This window comes from Pleurodeles waltl, chromosome 2_2 (assembly GCF_031143425.1).
Source record: "Pleurodeles waltl isolate 20211129_DDA chromosome 2_2, aPleWal1.hap1.20221129, whole genome shotgun sequence".
NCBI lineage: Eukaryota > Metazoa > Chordata > Amphibia > Caudata > Salamandridae > Pleurodeles > Pleurodeles waltl.
Window position 1 is genome coordinate 156878095 of NC_090439.1, and position 19144 is coordinate 156897238.

Consider the following 19144-nt stretch of genomic DNA (forward strand, 5'->3'; position numbering starts at 1 on the left):
CTATTTTATAAAGTAATTCCACCACGGATTTAAAACTAAAAACTAAAAAGTTCTTATAATCAATTTTTTTTATATTATTTACAGATATTTCACGAATGGCATCGCAAGGAGAAGCAAGTTACGTGACCTCAAGAACCGGACACCGGCTACTAAAGTATGAAGGTTATCTTTATTGCAGAGACAAGATTGTCAACCTCAGGAGTCATTAGAGGTGTGTACAATTCTACTCTTCACATTGCAGAGACAGAGCTGTTACTCTGGAAGACACCATTGTTAAGACAACAGATCACTTCCACTCTGCCTCTGCAATGGAAATTGAGATTAGAGAAAAAATAAAAAAAATAAAACATATTGCACACTCCTCCAATGACTCCTGCGGACAGGCTGTAAGGGAGGTAGTACAAAATATTCCCGTACAGATTGCAGGTAGCATGCCTTCTATACCAAACCTTAGGCAAATGTTTCAACGAGAAAAACTGGCAAGTAATCCCCAACATATAACACCACAATCCTATGAAGACATTAACATCCCCCCAGAACTAAAAATTACCTTCTCCAAAGAAACTTTTCTCATGCACTACAACGAAAACCCTAAAAAAAGAATTTTAATATTTAGCACAACCCGCAACTTACTAATCCTACAAAATAGTGAAATTTGTTTGATGGATGGAACATTTAAATCTACACCCCATCCATTCACTCAAATTTACACTATACATTCCACAAAAAATAACACTACAGTCGCCCTAGTGTATGCATTCTAGCCTGATAAACATTCCTCTATTTACACTGAATTTTTATCAATAATCAAGAACAAAACACTAAATAAAACACCTAGAAAAGTGATACTAGATTTCGAATTATCAATGATAAACACAATACTGAAAATACATCCACAAACTCAAATTCAAGGATGCTTTTACCACTTTTCACACGCATATTGGCGAAGAATACAAAAATCATCCCTAACTAGAGAATATTTCTCAGACTGCATACTACAATTTGAATTAAAAAAACTCACAGCATTATGCTTTGTACCACCTGCAAAAGTAGATGAGTATTACACAACAATAACAGACTCTAACTATTATACAGTAAATGAAGACAAATTGGCACCCTTACTAAATTACTTTGAAGAAACCTGGATTGGACACCTAAACAGATCTGGTCGCAGACGAAAGCCAAGATTTCCAATAGAATGGTGGAACTGCTACCAGACCTGCTTAGAAGGTGGTGCAAAGACTAATAATGCCATAGAGGGATGGCACAACTCCTTTCAATAAAGCAATAGGTAAACCCCACCCAAACCTGTATCATTTCATGTTTTTTTTTTAAAATGAGCAAAGTTTCCAAGAAATTAGACTTGCTCAGTCACTCTCAGGTAGCCTGAACCCACGCACAAGTCAAAAAAGCAAAGAAATGAAAGAACGAATTTTGACAAAAATAGAAGAATATGATACAATAACAGCATCAGACTACCTCGACAGTCTAGCATATATTCTACATTACTAACAACCACTAACCTACTAAAAAATTACTTGCCAGTTTTAAAAAAATAGACCACCAATTAAATTGCCATTTTTGAAATTTGTTTCACACTAAATTTATCCAACCAAAATTGTTCCTACCTTTGAAGTTTTCATGTCTTTATCCAAACACGTGTTGCTGAAGAAATCTTCTTCATTAATATAGAAGAAGCATCTCATACTGCAGAAAGTAAATAAATAAACATTAATCATCCAAAAACAAAATTGGTGATACAAAATGGATGATAAAAAAAACTACTCTATATACGATAAAAAGTATTAAAAAAACTAAAACACTTTATCAAACCAGAAATTAGAAGAAAAAAAACAAATATTAAAAACACCCCATAAAAATGTTTGACCCCAAAAAAGTAAAACAATTAATCAGATACTTACCAAAGCAACATCATTAAATAAAATATTCACAATCAACAAAAAGACATGAAAACGAAAAAAGGACACTACTAATACAAAAGAAAAAAATAATTACGAAGGCTGTTACAATGAACCAAATATTTTTTTCATAAACGGAACAATTGCCTTCCTTATAAATCCCTAAAACAAAATTATCACAAGCAAAAATACAATTTTTCGTAACTATTAGAAAAGCAGTACAATCACTGTAATGATAAAAAACTGCTAAACATTATTTTTCTTTTTTTTACGATACCACTATTGTATACAAAACTGTAGGGAAACAAAAGATTAAACATAAATAACATTCCAAACATCAAAAATCTACTACCTGCCTTATAACTACCTCCGACAACTATTTCTGTAATAAAAATACCCTAAAACATACTGTAAAAAAAATTAAATCCCACTTACCCGAACGAGGTCTCCGCTTCCGTCCTATCTTGACCGCGACGCTCCTCTGACTGAAAACAGAAGACGTCAAACAACGTAAACATGGAAGAGCACTAAAAATAGAAAACTGACTATTTCACTCATAGACTATAATAGGGAAAAGAAGAACATACCACAAAAAATTGTTAAATAAACGTAAAATATTTTGTAAAAAATTTCCAAAAATCGGTAAATATTAAATAATAAATAAAAAACAAATGTTTGCATTTTTTTAACTTTATTATGTTGAAAATAAAAATTATTTTTAAAAAATGAATGGTGTTTTTATTATTTAAAAATTAAATTTGCATTAAAAAATTTATTGTTGTTAATGAAAAAAATTCTAACACCTAAAAATTTTAAAATAAAAATATCTATGTATTTTCAATTTTTTTAAAATTAAATAATACATTTTAATAAAATAATATTAATACAATTTAATATATATATAAAATTATACATCCACAAAAGTAATAAAAAAAAAAATCATATTAATTTTATCACACCAGAAAAAAATATTCACACTTTCAAAATAAATTGAAAAAAATATCTTTTATAAATTCTTAACAATGACAAAAACAAATTACAATAAATACAAAATAAAAAATATTTTAAAAAATAAACTTTTACATATTTATAATCAAAATTCTACTCTACCAAATACTATTATATTAAACATTCAAATATAATTTTTTAAACAAAACTATTTTCAAACAAAAAAATATATACATCTTTAACAGCAAAACAAAAAAAAAAAAAAAAACATTTAAAATAAAATAAAATCACCTGTACTAAAATAAATTCAGTCTCAATACATTCCCAAATCATTATCCACAAATAAACAAAATTCCATCCCTAAAAAGAAAAATGTACATCAATATAAAAACCCAAAGGTATAAAGAAATACCTGATTATAAAAACACTTCCCCACCCATAACCCCTACATCCCCTATATCCCACCCCTAATTCTACTCATACTTTTAATAAAAAAATAAAACAAATTACCCAAATACATTAAATAATACCTGGGTAGTAATATACTTCCCACCCATAACCCCTAGATCCCAAATATCCCATCCATTATACCACAACTTGTTTTTTTTAAAAAAATAACAAAATAACCCAAGTCTACAAATTAATACCCAAGTACTAAAACACTTCACCACCCATGACCCCTCCATTCAATCTATCCCATCCCTTATCCCACAATTTATTTAAAAAAAATAATTTTAAAATTACCCAAGTGTATAAAAAAATTCCCGAGTATTAATATACTTACCATCCATAACACCTACATCCCATATATCCCATCTATTATCCCACAGCTTATTTTTTTTAAATAAATAAAATATTACCCAAGTGTACCAACTAATACCCAAAGTACTGGTACACTTCCCCACCCATAACCCCTACATCCCATATATCCCACCCCGAATCTTACAGCATATAATACAAAATATATAACAAATTACTCAACTATATCAATTAATACTTCAGTATTAATAGACTTAACCACCCATAACCCCTGTATCCCATATATCCCACACCTAAGTCCACAGCAAGTTTTTAAAAAAAACAAAAAAAATCCAAATTCTACAAATGAATACCTCAGTATTAGTAAGCTTTCCAAGCCAGAACCCTTAAAACCAATGTATCCCATACCTTACCCCATACAATATTTGTAACTATTTAATAAAAATGTACCAAATTATTTACAATAATACCTAACTATTGATAAACTATCCCACCCATAACCCCTCCATCTCATCTATCCCATCCCTTATCCCACAATTAATTTTCCAAAAAACAAATTAAAAATTAACCAACAGCATAAATTAATACCTAAATATTAATACACTTCACCACCCATAAAAAGCTGCATCCCATATATCCTACCCCTTACCCACATAAATTATAGAAATTACAAATAAAAAAATATCCCACATTATAGATTAATACCTGGGTATTAATACACTCCCCCACCCATAACCCCTACATGCCAGATATCCCACCCCTACATCCACAACATAAATTCCAAACTTTTAAAAAAACAAGTGTATAAATTAATACCCAAGTATTAATACACTTCCCCACCCATAACATACACAAACCATACATTCCATCCCTTGATCCACAACATATCCTTAAAAAAATATAAAAATATATACTTAAAGCCCTAATAAAATACCCAAGTATTAATACACTGCCCCACCCAGATTTCACACAAAAAATACCCAAGTATAAAAATGAATACCCAATTACTAATACACTTCCCCACCCTACGTCCCATATATACCACCACTAAATCCACAACATAAAGTCCAAAACTTTACAAAAACAATTGTATGAATTAATACCTGACTATTAATACACTTACCCACCAAAAACAACCACAACCCATACATTCCATCCCTTAATCCACAACATATCCTTAAAAAATATAAATAAAAATACTCAAATTCCTAATAAACTACCCAAGTATTAATACACTACACCACCCATATTTCACAATATAAAAAAACAAGTATATAAATTAATACCCAATTACTAATACACTTCCCCACCGATAACCCCTATAGCCCATATATCCCGCCTCTAAATCCACAACATAAATTCCCAAATGTTAAAAAAACAAGTATATAAATTGATACCTGAGTATTAATACACTTCCCCACCCATAACATCCACAACCCATACATTCCATCCCTCAATCCACAACATACCCTTAAAAAAATATGTAAAAAAATACTCAAAGTCCTAATAAAATACCCAAGTATTAATACACTCCCCCACCCATATTTCACAAAATAAAAAAAATACCCAAGTATATAAATTAATACCCAATTACTAATACACTTCCCCACCCATAATCCCTACATCCCACATATCCCGTCCCTTAACCCACAGCATGCCACGCCATAACAAAAATACTCAAATACACATTTTAATACCTGAGTAATAATACCCAACCCTACTCATGACCCCTCCATCCCACATTTACCACCCCTAAATCCACAGAATAATTTAAATAAATAAAAAAAACTACCCAAGTATATACATTATTACCTAATACCTAACAAAATAAAAAGAAAATACTCAAACATTCAAATTCATAATTGCGCTACATAACTCCAAAAACACTAGACAAAATCAAAACAGTTTAAAATAAAAACTTCAGTATCACTACCCATATAGATAAATATATAAAACTATATATATATAAATATATATCTAAAGACATATATACATAAAAATAATATATTTACACATATATAAATTAACATATACAAACACAAACATAAATAAGCATAACATATACAATAATACAACTATTAAATATACATGTATATAAAATTAAACATATAATAATTAAACCCTAAACAAATAAATAACAAAACACAAAACTTACCTTAAAATTCGTTATTAAAAAAATGCACTTACCTTAAAATTCGTTGTTCTGGCATTAGTTGTTAAGGCAAAAGCGTTGTTAAGGCAGTAGTTGTTCTGAACTTCGTTGTTAAGACCTAGTAGTTCTTCAGGATTCATTGTTAAGGCAAGTAGTAGTTCCAACGTAGTTGTTCAGGTTGTTTCCCGATTGGAAAAAGGCATACATTCAGTACACTTTGATTGGACAATAATACATTGCATTATAGAGCAGGTGTATTTCCATGCACTCGGATTGGCGTTTTTACAACCTACCAGCATGTATTGCAGTTACAGTCATCTCTCCAACCCCACGATCCTTCCAGATCCCACTCACCCATATACCTTAATCATACCCTCTGTGTTCCAACCAGTTCCCCCAGACTTTTTCCCATTTCTTAGGGCAGCCTCTACTCTTGTAGATCCCTTGCTTCGCCCTCTGGCACCAGTCCAGATCTGACTCCCATCCTGCCACTTCCGGGGATTGTGATGCCCCCCATTTCAGTGCTATGTTACACTTTGTGACACCTGTAGCCAGTTTAAAAATAGAGTTAATTTTAATAGATAAAATGACACCAAACCAAATAAAATCCAATATGTATAAACGGACACGTGCAGTTTCAAAGTCTTAAGCACAAGTAGCGCCAAAAGACACAATGGGCCTGATTCTAACTTTGGAGGACGGTGTTAAACCGTCCCAAAAGTGGCGGATATACCACCTACCGTATTACGAGTCCATTATATCCTATGGAACTCGTAATACGGTAGGTGGTATATCCGCCACTTTTGGGACGGTTTAACACCGTCCTCCAAAGTTAGAATCAGGCCCAATGTGTCAATTGTGGTTATCGGGTGGTGCCAGACCGGAATAAAGTCACATGTTCAGGCCAACTGCAATGGAGCACAGGCCAAGTACAGGACCAAGTTAAACCCTCTGGAAAATGTACCTGGCTGTACTTGGGCTGAGATGCGAGATCCAGCATCATGCTGTATCAGATACGCTGAGGCTGCCGATCAGGTGCTGTGATCTGAGGTCATACGGAAAGTTGTGTCATGCTGCATCTTTCCGATGAGGCCACCGATTAGGGGCTGCAAAGGGTTGTGATGAGAGGTCTGGCGTCGAGTTGTGTCACTCTGCATTGGTTCCGATGAGGCTGCCGATCAGGAGCCATGAAGTACTGTGATGCAAGATCCTGTGTCAAGTTGCATCAGTTTTGAGGAAGACCTCAGTTGGACAAGAAGGAGTATACTCTGATGCCAGCCAAGGCTCCAGGACCTCGGGGGCACCTCTTTGGGATTAGGATTCACTCCAGCAGAGTAAAAGCTAGGGTGAAACTCCTCAGAAAAAGGGGACAGGGTTTAAGCAACCAAACAATATGAAGAGTTCCCCTTGCTAAATTGCTTACATTATAGATGCCCTCACATTCAGTTTCCACACTCAAACGGATTTGATACTACAGGAATTTTGAAGGCATGTAAAATTTAAACCAACATGTCCTAAATTTGAAATATAAAGCACCCTGCCCATGAGCCTTTAGAACCTACCTTAGGGATGACTCACACATGACTTTTACTTATACGTATTAAAAAGGAAGGTTTAGGCCTGGAAAAAGGTTTATTTAGCCAGGTCAAATGGCAGTTCAAAACTGCACTACAGGCTGCAGTGGCAGGCCTGGGAAATGTTATAAAAAGCTACTTTAGTGGGTGGGATAATGGGGCCCACTAGCAGCATTTATTTTACAGACCCTGTGTACATTCAGTACCATTTACTAGGGACTCAAAATAGATTAAATGCTCCAACTAGGTGTAGGCCATTTGTACCATGTATGTAGGGAGAAAGCAGAAGCACTTTATCACTGGTTAGAAGTGGTAAAGTCCTAAAGCCAACAAACCTGAATTGGAAAAAACAGGAGAGGGTGAAGAAAAGTAGTGTGGGGGACTGCAGCTCAAGGGCTTCAGATGTAGCATACTTGTTTCCTCAATTGCATACTTTGTTCACAGCTGTCACTATACAAACTAGCATTTTTAGAGCAAACGATTCAAAATCCAAACGTGTTACTACAGACAACATATGATAAAGTTACATATTCATATTAGGGACATTAAAATCCAAAATATGAATTAATATTTATAATTTATTTTTTGTATGCCACTGGCATCATCTTTAAGTGACAAGACTTCTAAACAACACATTATGATTACATCAGTTATTCTTGTTTTCACCTAATTAACTCCAATACATAGCAATAGAATCAGTTTTACCCCAACTAGCTATTACAGCAGGAAAGTCCCTCTATAGCCATAAGGTATTATTATATTAACATGAAACTACGAATATGTAAATATGTATGATTTATTTCAATAGAAAGAAAATCTGTTCAAATAAAAAGAAAACTCTGATCATACCTTTGTCCATGGCAAAATATGTGGGGAAGGAAAATTTGTAAGCACATTACAGAATCTCACTCATACACATGAATGTCTAATGTTATCTCATTAACCAGACAGATAAGTCACAAGAGATAACTTTCATCATCTATTAATTGCATAATTACGAACTTTTAAATTAATTATTATCCTAGGTTACACTGAATGGCACTGTGAGACTCAATATGCTTTACTATTTGCTAATTTGCTATTGCATCCAAATGTGGAGTTTATGCATCATGTTTCTTTTGTGATGATCTCCCAATTGACTTACAGCTAAATGTTGGTCTGCATTCTTTGTAATGCAGGTTGGACTCCAATCACATTGTGGTCCTCCAAAATATCTCTTCAGTAAGTGTTGTTATTTATCTGGTATACATTGAATTAAAATGAGCATTGATTTTTCATTTCAGGAAGTAGGTCTTCCACATCATGTCCGATCCCAGCAAACATCCTCTGCAGCCACAAGTGTGGCTGCAGCTGCTCAACCCCTCAACTAGCTCCATAGCTGCAAGAAGCAGGCCTTATTCCACCTCTGGAGAAACTGTAATTCACTGCGTAGCGGCCTCCCTCCTACCTCCAAACAGTAGTGTAGTACTTGATGCCTTGTTCCTTGGTAGTCAGGTACACAGCTGGCTGTCAACGTGGAAAGGGGAGTTCTATAGTCAGCTTATTCTTAGGGCCGCCATCCCACACTGCCTCTTCATCCTTTTTTGTAATGAAACACTTTGAACTGTGTATCTCTAGCCACAGAATGTTCATTACTTATTGCTGCATATATGTGTGCTTAGCATTGCCTATGGCTGAAATGTTGATGCCCTGGCAGACTCAGAATCCTTTTTTCGATTTTGCATCACTAACCTCAAGTCATAGAGGAATTAATATATGGGTGAGATGTTCCCCTATCTACAAGTACTTTCCCAACCGTAAGAGTGGAAGACAGCCAGGTACAGTTTCCATGAAGCACAGAGCCTGGTGGGTGATCTCAGGAGTTGCAACTCATCCAGTCAGTGCATGCTGCCAGAGGAACCTCTACCCTCTACCACCAATGAGGTTGGCTTTTAAGTTTAAGATGAATATGTTAAAAAATGTCAGTTTCATGCATGTCAGACAGTGGGCCATATCCAGGGTAAATATGATGTTCTTCACATGAAAACCACCCCATACAAACCCATGGTACATAGACTAGGCAACTTAACAGTGTTAAGTTCTTCCATTTAAAATATGATGAATGATGTAGGTAATTGTTTGATTTCTTGGGCCATGTAAAGGACTTTGGGAAAAGAATTGAGGAATCCACTTGGAAATGCATATAGGATCAACTGCCTTCCTCCCCAAAAAGCGTCCAACCGAAGATGATGCTCTACATATGGCTTATAGCCCAAATACAATAATACAGTTTTCATCACCAATGTGTACTATTAAATAAAGATGAAACTGTAGTCAAGGGCAACAAACTGCACATCTTGTGAGAATTCTTGGGAATGTACTTATTCAATGGCAATCAATAGATCACATAGAAAACTATGCACCTTAAAATTCCTATGGACCAATTGGCAGTTTTGCTAGAGGTAAACATAAAGGATGTAGAGTCTACTTTATTAAATTCATGATAGCGCTTTTATTCAATGAAGTTTACACAAGGGAGGGAGAGGAAGAAAATGTTGAAGAAAACTAGTATTAAAAGACTTTCACAATGAATTTACTAAATGATGAGTAGTAATAATGAGGTAACCTTTCAGTCACTTCTGGAACATAACCAAAGTTGATAGAGTCAAATATATAGAGGAATATAAGTTTATAATTTAGACTGTAGAATAGCAAGAGAACAGAATCATGAGAGAGCACAGACTGATCAAAGTACGGCTAAAAATTGAATTTAGACTACTTCCGAACACATGAAAGGGGAACATCTACTGGAACTGTATGATGGATCTTGTTTCTTAAAGCTTGTTAATGGAGATTACTCTTTACACTATAGTTGGTTGTATCTGTGGTGCATAAAAAATTAACGTTGATATTGTTCAATGAGGGATAACTACGTAGAATGTTATACGAAATTGAACACCTAACAAACTGGACACCATAATCATTGTTCTACTACTGAGAGAATAAACATATTGAATAGGAAATTGTAGGAAAATACGAGAAGAGCACTACAAAATATGTTTACTTCAAGATATAGGTGGTCATTACAAGCCTGGGGGTCGGTGTTAAAGCGGCGGTAAGACCGCCAACAGGCCGGCGGTAAAAAAAATGGAATTACGGCCGTGGTGGAAACCGCCAACATAGACAGCCACTTTAACACTCCGACCGCCACAGCGGTACAAACAAACACAGCGGCGGTCACCGCCAACAGACAGGCGCAGGACAATGTACCGCCCACAGTATTACAACCCACCAATCCGCCACCTTTTCCGGGCCGGATTCACCGCGTACAAAAACACGGAGGAAACAGGACTTCGAAGGGAAAACGCTCACCTCTGCACACCCCACGAGGAACCAGGACGCCATGGAACCAGAGCTCCAGATTTTTCCAGCCTTTATCTTCCTGCTCCTCTACCAGGATCACGAACGCCGGTGGCAAAGACCAAGGTGAGTACTGCACCTACGACACAGGGGAGGGAGGAGGGAAAAAACAGTGACACACACACGCAACACTCCCACCCCCACCCTCACCCACTACAACACACACGCTAATACATCATGATACATCACAGTTACACCCCCAACCCCCCCCGGAAGAATGTAAGGACAAAAGGAAATTAGTCGAATAATTGTGATATATTCAATTACATACATCAAAAATATTTACAAATATATACATTTAAACTATATACAATTAAATACACCAAGAACACAAGTCCAAGGGAGTCCACCATGATAGTCCGTGGATCACTGGGCCCAAAAGGCATGGGCGAGGCCCACACAAGATACCCGAACAAGACGGAGAGAACACTGCAGGGGCATCAGATGGAAATAAAACAGGCACCTCAGGGGGAAGGGAACGGGGGGCACCTCAGCCGGTTGAGTGCACAGCGCCAAATCCACGAGGGGCCCCCATGCCCACTGTGCAATCCTGGGGAGTGCAAAGCCACAGTCTCTCAAGTCTCTACAGTGGGTGCTTTGCCCACTGTTCAATCCTGGGGAGTGCAAAGCTACAGTCTCTCAAGTCTCTACAGTGGGTGGTTTGCCCACTGTTCAATCCTGGGGAGTGCAAAGCCACAGTCCCTCAAGTCTCCAAAGTGGGTGGTTTGCCCACAGATCAATCCTGGGGAGTGCAAAGCCACAGTCTCTCAAGTTCCTACAGTGGGTGGGTTGCCCACTGTTCAATCCTGGGGAGTGCAAAGCCACTGTCTCTCAAGTTCCTACAGTGGATGGGTTGCCCACTGCTATATCCTGAGGAGTGCAAAGCCACAGTCTCTCAAGTCTCTACAGTGGGTGGTTTGCCCACTGTTCAATCCTGGGGAGTGCAAAGCCACAGTCTCTCAAGTGGATGTCAATCTCCACTGGTTCTGGAGGGGGCCTTGTGCCCAGAGTGCTTCATTCTGCCAAGGACTGAGGTAGTGGGTAACAGTCTCCACTGGTTCTGGAGGGGGCTTAGTGCCCAGAGTGCTTCATCCTGCCAAGGACTGAGGTAGTGGATGTCAATCTCCACTCGTTCTGGAGGGGGCCTTGTGCCCTGAGTGCTTCATCCTGCCAAGGACTGAGGTAGTGGATAACAGTCTCCACTGGTTCTGGAGGGGGCTTAGTGCCTAGGGTGCTTCATCCTGCCAAGGACTGAGGTAGTGGATGTCAATCTCCACTGGTTCTGGAGGGGGCATTGTGCCCAGAGTGCTTCATCCTGCCAAGGACTGAGGTAGTGGATAACAGTCTCCACTGGTTCTGGAGGGGGCCTGGTGCCCAGAGTGCTTCATCCTGCTAAGGACTGAGGTAGTGGATAACATTCTCTACTGGTTCTGGAGGGGGCCTTGTGCCCAGAGTGCTTCATCCTGCTTGTGGCGGCCTCAGTAGCGTCAGAGCTTTTGGCGCTCATGGGCCTGCGGTGCTTGTGGAGTCGGTCTCTTTGGCAGCGGTGCTTGTGGCGGCAGTGTCCTTGGCAGCGGTGCTTGTGGCAGTGGTGTCTTTGGCAGCGATGCTTGTGGCAGCGGTGTCTTTGGCAGCGGTGCTTGTGGCGGCGGTGTCCTTGGCAGCGGTGCTTGTGGCGGCGGTGTCCTTGGCAGTGGTTCAGCTGCTGGCGGTCCTGTCTGTGGCAGTGGGGCTGCTGGCGGTCGCCTCCTGGGAAACGGGGCTGCTGCTGGCGGTCCTGTCTGGGGCAGTATGGCTGCTGGCGGTCGCCTCCTGGGTAGCGGGGCTGCTGCTAGCGGTCCTGTCTGGGGCTGTGGGGCTGCTGGCAGTTGCCTCCTGGACAGCGGGGCTGCTTCTGGCAGTCCTGTCTGGGGCAGTGGGGCTGCTGGCGGTCTCCTTCTGGGCAGCGGGCTGCTGCTGGCGGTCGCCTCCTGGGCAGCGGGGCGGCTGCTGGCTGTCCTGTCTGGGGCAGTGTGGCTGCTGGCGGTCGGCTCCTGGGCAGCGGGGCTGCTGCTGGGGGTCCTGTCTGGGGCAGTGGGACTGCTGGCAGTTGCCTCCTGGGCAGCGGGCTGCTGCTGGCGGTCCTGTCTGGGGCAGTGTGGCTGCTGGCGGTCGCCTCCTGGGCAGCAGGGCTGCTGCTGGCAGTCCTTTCTGGAGCAGTGTGGCAGCTGGCAGTTGCCTCCTGGGCAGCGGGGTTGATGGCGGTCTTCTCTGCCGTGCTGATCTTCCCAAACTTGCCGGTTTTCTTGTGCCCCTTCCCCACCTTGGAAGGTGTCGCAGCTGACTCCACAATCCCAACTGTACCCCTGGGGGCGGCTTTGGTGCGTGGTGTCTTCCCCCTCTCCCGCCGGGCACTGGCCAACTTTTGATGCTTGACAGGTGGGGGACTGTATGTGCTGTGACGCACTGCCTGCCCTGCTGTATGGTGCACTCCATAATCCAGTGACTACTGGCACCACTGGTCCTGCTGATGTTGTGGCTGAGGTGCTAGGTTGGGACCTGGAGAGTCAGGCCCTAGGAGACTGACGGGGTGGGGGAGGTGAGGGAAAGAGGTCAAGGTTGGAAAGGAAAAGTTTCTTAGGAACACTGGGACGGGTAGATGGAGGGGGTTTGGGAGTGGAGGAAGAGGTAGTGGTCGTAGGAGGTGTACGTTTGCTGACGTGAAGGTGCATGGGCTGGAGGCTGTTGTGAGGTGGATGGCTGTTGGGTGGGTGTGTGGCTGCATTTGTGTACCTTGGGAGGGGGCCTGACAGACACACTGGGAGAGGACACAGGGGATGTGTGAATGGTAGTGGGGGTGGTGACTGCACATGAGCGGGTGTGGTGGTGGGTGTGCTGGTGATGGACGTAGTGGCTGAAGATGTAGTGCATGCAGGTGTGAGTGGAGACGAGACAGGGAGGGATGAGGGAGACGAGGAGGAGGGGGACACAGTGGAGGCAGTGGATGTTGGTATGTCTGCATGGGTCTGATGCTTGCGTGAGTGCCAGTGGGGTGTGTGGTGCTTATGTTTGCCTGAGCTTCCTTTGTATGTTGAGGTGTGTGCATGCTGGTCTGATGGTGTGCCTGGGATAGGCTGAGGTACAAGGGTGTGGGTCTGGGTGAAGGAAGTTGGTGGGGGGAGGCTGGCGAAAGGGGCAATGGCTGCCATCAGTGCTGAGGCAGAGTCTGAAAAGCTTGCTGAAGGGCTGCCTAACCAGAATGAATGCCCTCCAGGAATGCATTGGTTTGTTGCAACTGCGTCTCTACATCTTGGATGGCATTCAAAATGGTAGACTGCCCAACAGTGAGGGACCTGAGGAGGTCAATGGGCTCCTCACTGAGGGCAGCAGGGGTGGCAGGGGCAGGGCTGAGGTGCCTGGGGCGGAGAAATCAGCCATAATACAGACACCCACACAAGTCCACCAGACCAAAGGTCAGTGATAAACTGGCGATAGCAAAACCCACACAGTTTCGCCAACAAGAATACACCCACAGTATCACGACCCACGAATCACTGCAGCGGTCTTTCAACTGCAGTAAACCATTGGCGGTACACACCGCCGCGCTCAAAATACACACACATTTACAAAACACCACCAGATTGGACAATTCAAACTACACACACCTGACACACATAAACACACCACACTCACACACTCACAACACTATCAAACACAAACCTACATTACCCACAACCTTTTCAATGAAAAACAAAATTGCCAACAGAGAGAGACACAAGCCAGGAGCACCCACTCAATCTGAGCCACTGAACACTATCAGCCATACACCATCCATGCACTTCACAGCACACACCCCAACACATCACCCCACACATCCTCACACATACCACTCACACCACATCCATGGCACCCCAAAGACACAACAGGTTTTCAGAGGAGGAACTAAGGGTCATGGTGGAGGAAATCATCCGAGTGGAGCCACAGCTATTCAGATCACAGATGCAGCAGACGTCCATTGCAAGGAAGATGGAGCTATGGCGGAGGATCGTGGACGGGGTCAACGCTGTGGGATAGCATCCAAGAACAAGGGATGACAGGAAGAGGTGGAACGACTTACGGGGGAAGGTGCGTTCTGTGGTTGCAAGACACCAGGTAGCAGTACAGAGGACTGGTGGTGGACACCCACCTCCTCCCCCACAACTAACAACGTGGGAGGAGCAAGTCTTGGCAATAATGCATCCTGAGGGCCTCGCGGGAGTAGCAGGAGGACTGGACTCTGGTAAGTTGAATCTTTACTACTTTATCCCCCCACCCTACCTGCATGCCATCACAAACTCCTACACCTACCCTCACCCCCATCACTCCACCACCTCACACATAATCCACCATCACAACCCACTCATCCTAATACCAAGTTCTGCATGTAACACCAATGCATGGACCCCCATCACAGACCTGCATGGACACCCATCACCACAGCATGCCCAATAGAGAGACTCACCCAGCCCACAAAATCACCACTCACACAAGGCCAGGCTGACAGGGAAATTACAATCATACAGGGAAACACACCCATGCACAAGATGGCACACACAGATACACTAACACTGCATTTGCATCCCCACAGGGCCCTACTCAACGTCACCGGAGAGGAGGTGCCAGCTACATCCAGTCCCCCCTGAAGAGGCCCACAGTGACGACAGCAGCTCTGCACGCCTGGATCAGGATGACCAACCTGGCCCATCCGTGACCTTTGGACAGTCGGTTCCCCTGCCACAGTCCCAACACACCATAGAGCCTCCCCCTCAGGAAACATCAGCACAGCACCCACCCAGCGGGCCCATGCCACAGTCCCAGGACATGTCAATCAGCAGTGTGTCCCCCACTACCCCAGGCAACCCCACAAACACAGGACGAGCAGGGACCTGGGATCAGTGGCGTTGGGACAGAAGCACAGTACAACAGGGAAGCTGGGAGGAATGCTGTGCGACAGAGGGAGGACAGGACCAGGGAACCCACTCTCCACGAGGCACTCGCCAACATCCTGGGAGCATACCACCATTCCCAGGAGACCATGGGCCAGATACTGGCAAAGTCACAGGAGACCCAGCGGCTGCTGGAGGGACAGTACCTGGGGATCAGGGAGGGCCTCAAGCACATCTACACCGTCCTGGGCACCATTGCAGGGGTGCTGGGTGAAATGGGCAAGACCATGAGGGAGGCAGTGGCACAACAACCGGCCCCTGACACTAGCCAAACAGATGAACAGCCTTCCACTTCTGCCGGCCCTTGTGGACAGGAGGCCCCGCCACAGGAACAACAGGCCACCAGCATCCCACCCCCTGGAGGGGAACCACCCCGCATACGGTCCCTGCGATCCAGTCAGAAGCCAGAGAACATTGCCAAGACCCCGCCAGGAAATAAGACTCGCCTGATTGTCACCCTTCTGTCCCATTCTGTCACATTGTCCACCTTGAACTGCCATAACTCCCCTTCCTATGCCCCATTGGACAGTGCACCTGTGATACCCAGAGACTGGACTCTACCCTGGACTTTCCTGCACCATCACCCCAGCCCATTGCACATCCCCCTCTACTTATGAGCACGTAAATAAACACCCTGGGAACAAATACTACTCTGGAGTCTGTCAAATTATTCAAATGTGTATTAGTCCAACATTATCAAAGCATTGCAAGTCAAATGTACAGTTAAATATACTTTGGAATGACCTTTGGTGGGCAGCAGTATACATAGCAGGAGCCAGAATGGGACACATAGATCTGAAAATAGAGATGCCAAAGGATACAGTAAGTGGCCATAGACATAGTGAGTAAGTGAAGTTACAGTGTCTTATCTGTGTGTCACTGGAAGTACTGCTGAATTATATTGTTTCTGTTGTCAACATCTTCTTTCTCTGCCTCCTCTTCCTCACTGTCTACAGGCTCCACAGCTGCCACAAGACCATCTCCAGGCACATCCTCCTGCAGAAAAGGCAGGTAGCATCTCAAGGCCAGGTTGTGCAACATGCAACATGCAATGATGATCTGGCACACCTTTTGGGTGAGTAGTACAGGGATCCACCTGTCAGATGGAGGCACCGGAACCTGGCCTTCAGGAGGCCGAAGGTCCTTTCAATAATCCTCCTTGTATGCCCATGTGCCTCATTGTAACGTTCCTCTGCCCTTATCCTGACATTCCTCACTGGGGTCATTAGCCATGAGAGGTTGGGGTAACCAGAGTCACCTGCAAATATCGAGGGACAACTGTTAGGCACACACTACCCCTCAGGGACAACCCCATACCCAGACACCTACTTATACTGTGTGGGAACCTTGGGCTCACCTATTAGCCACACCCGGTGCCTCTGGAGTTGGTCCATCACATATGGGATGCTGCTATTCTTCAAGATAAAGGCGTCATGCACAGAGCCAGGATATTTGGCATTCCCATGGGAGATGTACTGGTCCGCCAAACACACCATCTGCACATTCATAGAGTGACAGCTTTTTCTATTCCTGAAAACGTGTTAATTTCTCCGGGGGGGGGGGCAAATGCCACATGTGTACCATCAATGGCACCAATGATGTTGTGGATATGTCCCAGGGCATAAAAGTCCAGTTTCACTGTGGCCAAATCCTCCACCTGGGGGAATACGATGTAGCTGCACATGTGTTTCAGCAGGGCTGACAACCCTCTGGTCAACAAGTTGGAAAACATCCCTGATGCCATGGCCACTGTTGTTTGGAAGCAACCACTTGCCAGAAAATGGAGCACTGACAGGACCTGTATGAGAGGGGGGATACCTGTGGGCTGGCAGATAGCTGACATCAGGTCTGGCTCCAATTGGGCACACAGTTCTTGTATTGTGGCACGATCAAGTATAGGTTATGATTATGTGTCTGTCCTCCATTGTCGCAATGTCCACCAGGGGTCTGTACACCGGAGGATGCTGCCATCTCATATTCAGCCTCAGCGGTTGAAGCCTATGGAAGAAAACGGTGAGCAGAGGGTCATATTCAAACACTAATGATGATTATTTTGCTTTACAGAACCAGTATGTGAATCCGACAATCAGTTTCTGTGACAAGGTCTGCTGTGACGCCGTTAGGTGCCATGCCCTGTGCCCCCCTGAAATGGCGGCTGTCTGACCTGTGAAGAGGGACAAGTGGAAATGAGGTAATTCTGCTGGTGGTGTGCGCCGTCGCAGTAGGCGGTCGATGACTACCGCACAACTTCGAATTGGGCCCTATGGGTTCCAGGAGCCGATGGCGATTAACACCGGTGGTGATGGTACACACCGCCGCGGACGTCACCGCCATTTTCTATCTGTTCACTCACTTGCTACCTGACCTTCAACAGGAGAGGACCTACACTGCAATTGCTGCTGTGACCTGTGTCTGGAAGCGACAATGGCTCATGTGTCTGGGGAAAGGGCCCCTGCCTTCACTGTGGAGGATTTGGAGAAACTGGTGGATGGGGTCCTACCCCAGTACACGTTACTCTACGGTCCTCCAGACAAACATGTGAGTACACTGTGAGCATGATGCGTAGGCCATGAATGTATGGAGTGCTGTGTGTGTAAGCCACATGTTGGGGGTGGCAGAGGCGTCCTGGCCACAGTGCAGCATGTAAGGTGGTCAATGTATGTGCATCAGTGGATGGGAGGGATCTGGTGGGCCATGAGTCTGACGGTCCGGATGGTTGACAAATTCCCTTTTCTGCTGTCTTTTCCATGCAGGTCAGCGCCCATCAGAAAAAGGGTATTGGGTGTGCTATCGTCAAGGAGGTGCGGACCCTAGGGGTCTTTGACAGGCGGAGCACCCACTGCCGCAAAAGGTCGGAGGACCTGCGTCGCTGGGCAAAGAAGACGGCGGAGGCCCAGCTGGGGCTGGCCTCCCAATGAGGAAGGGGTGCCCGTCACACCATGACACCCCTGATGTTCCACATCCTGGTGCTGGCCTATCCGGAGTTGGATGTAGGGCATCACAGCAGCCACAAGGGGGTGAGTACAGATTCTGAATCCAGACTTTGTGCATGTTAAGAGTTACCTGGGTGGGGGATGTGGGCTATGGGTGGCCATAGGCTAGGGCAAAGATGGCAGGGTAGGTCCCTTGTTGGGCAGGCTCTGAAGCACTCCTACCCCCATAGTGTTAGTGGGCATCTACTACTGGGCAGGGTGCTGTGGGTTTCAGGTGTGCAGCTAATGGCTTTAGGCATTGCACCCCATGGGCTGGTTACTATCTTAGTAACTGGTAGTGCATGGCCTAGTGCTTAGGGCAGCTCCCTGTGTGTTGTGTACACCAACGGTGGTGTTGTTGCTGGCATTGACCGAGTGTATCCTCTGTCCCTCCCTCCCCTTTTTGTTTTGTCACCCTGTCCTTGTGTGCATTTGCATCATCTGGAGGAGGAGCAGA

The 19144-nt window shown here is 43.6% G+C and overlaps 1 protein-coding gene across 1 annotated transcript in view; it reads left to right on the top strand.

The window, feature by feature from the left end:
• Positions 1-431: 431 nt before the first annotated feature.
• The window catches only part of LOC138275709 (uncharacterized), a 167944-nt gene continuing 149231 nt past the window's right edge, over positions 432-19144 (top strand). The window contains exon 1 of the mRNA XM_069219133.1: positions 432-483. Coding sequence (XP_069075234.1) covers positions 432-483 — 52 coding nt within the window. The remainder of the gene's footprint in view (positions 484-19144) is intronic.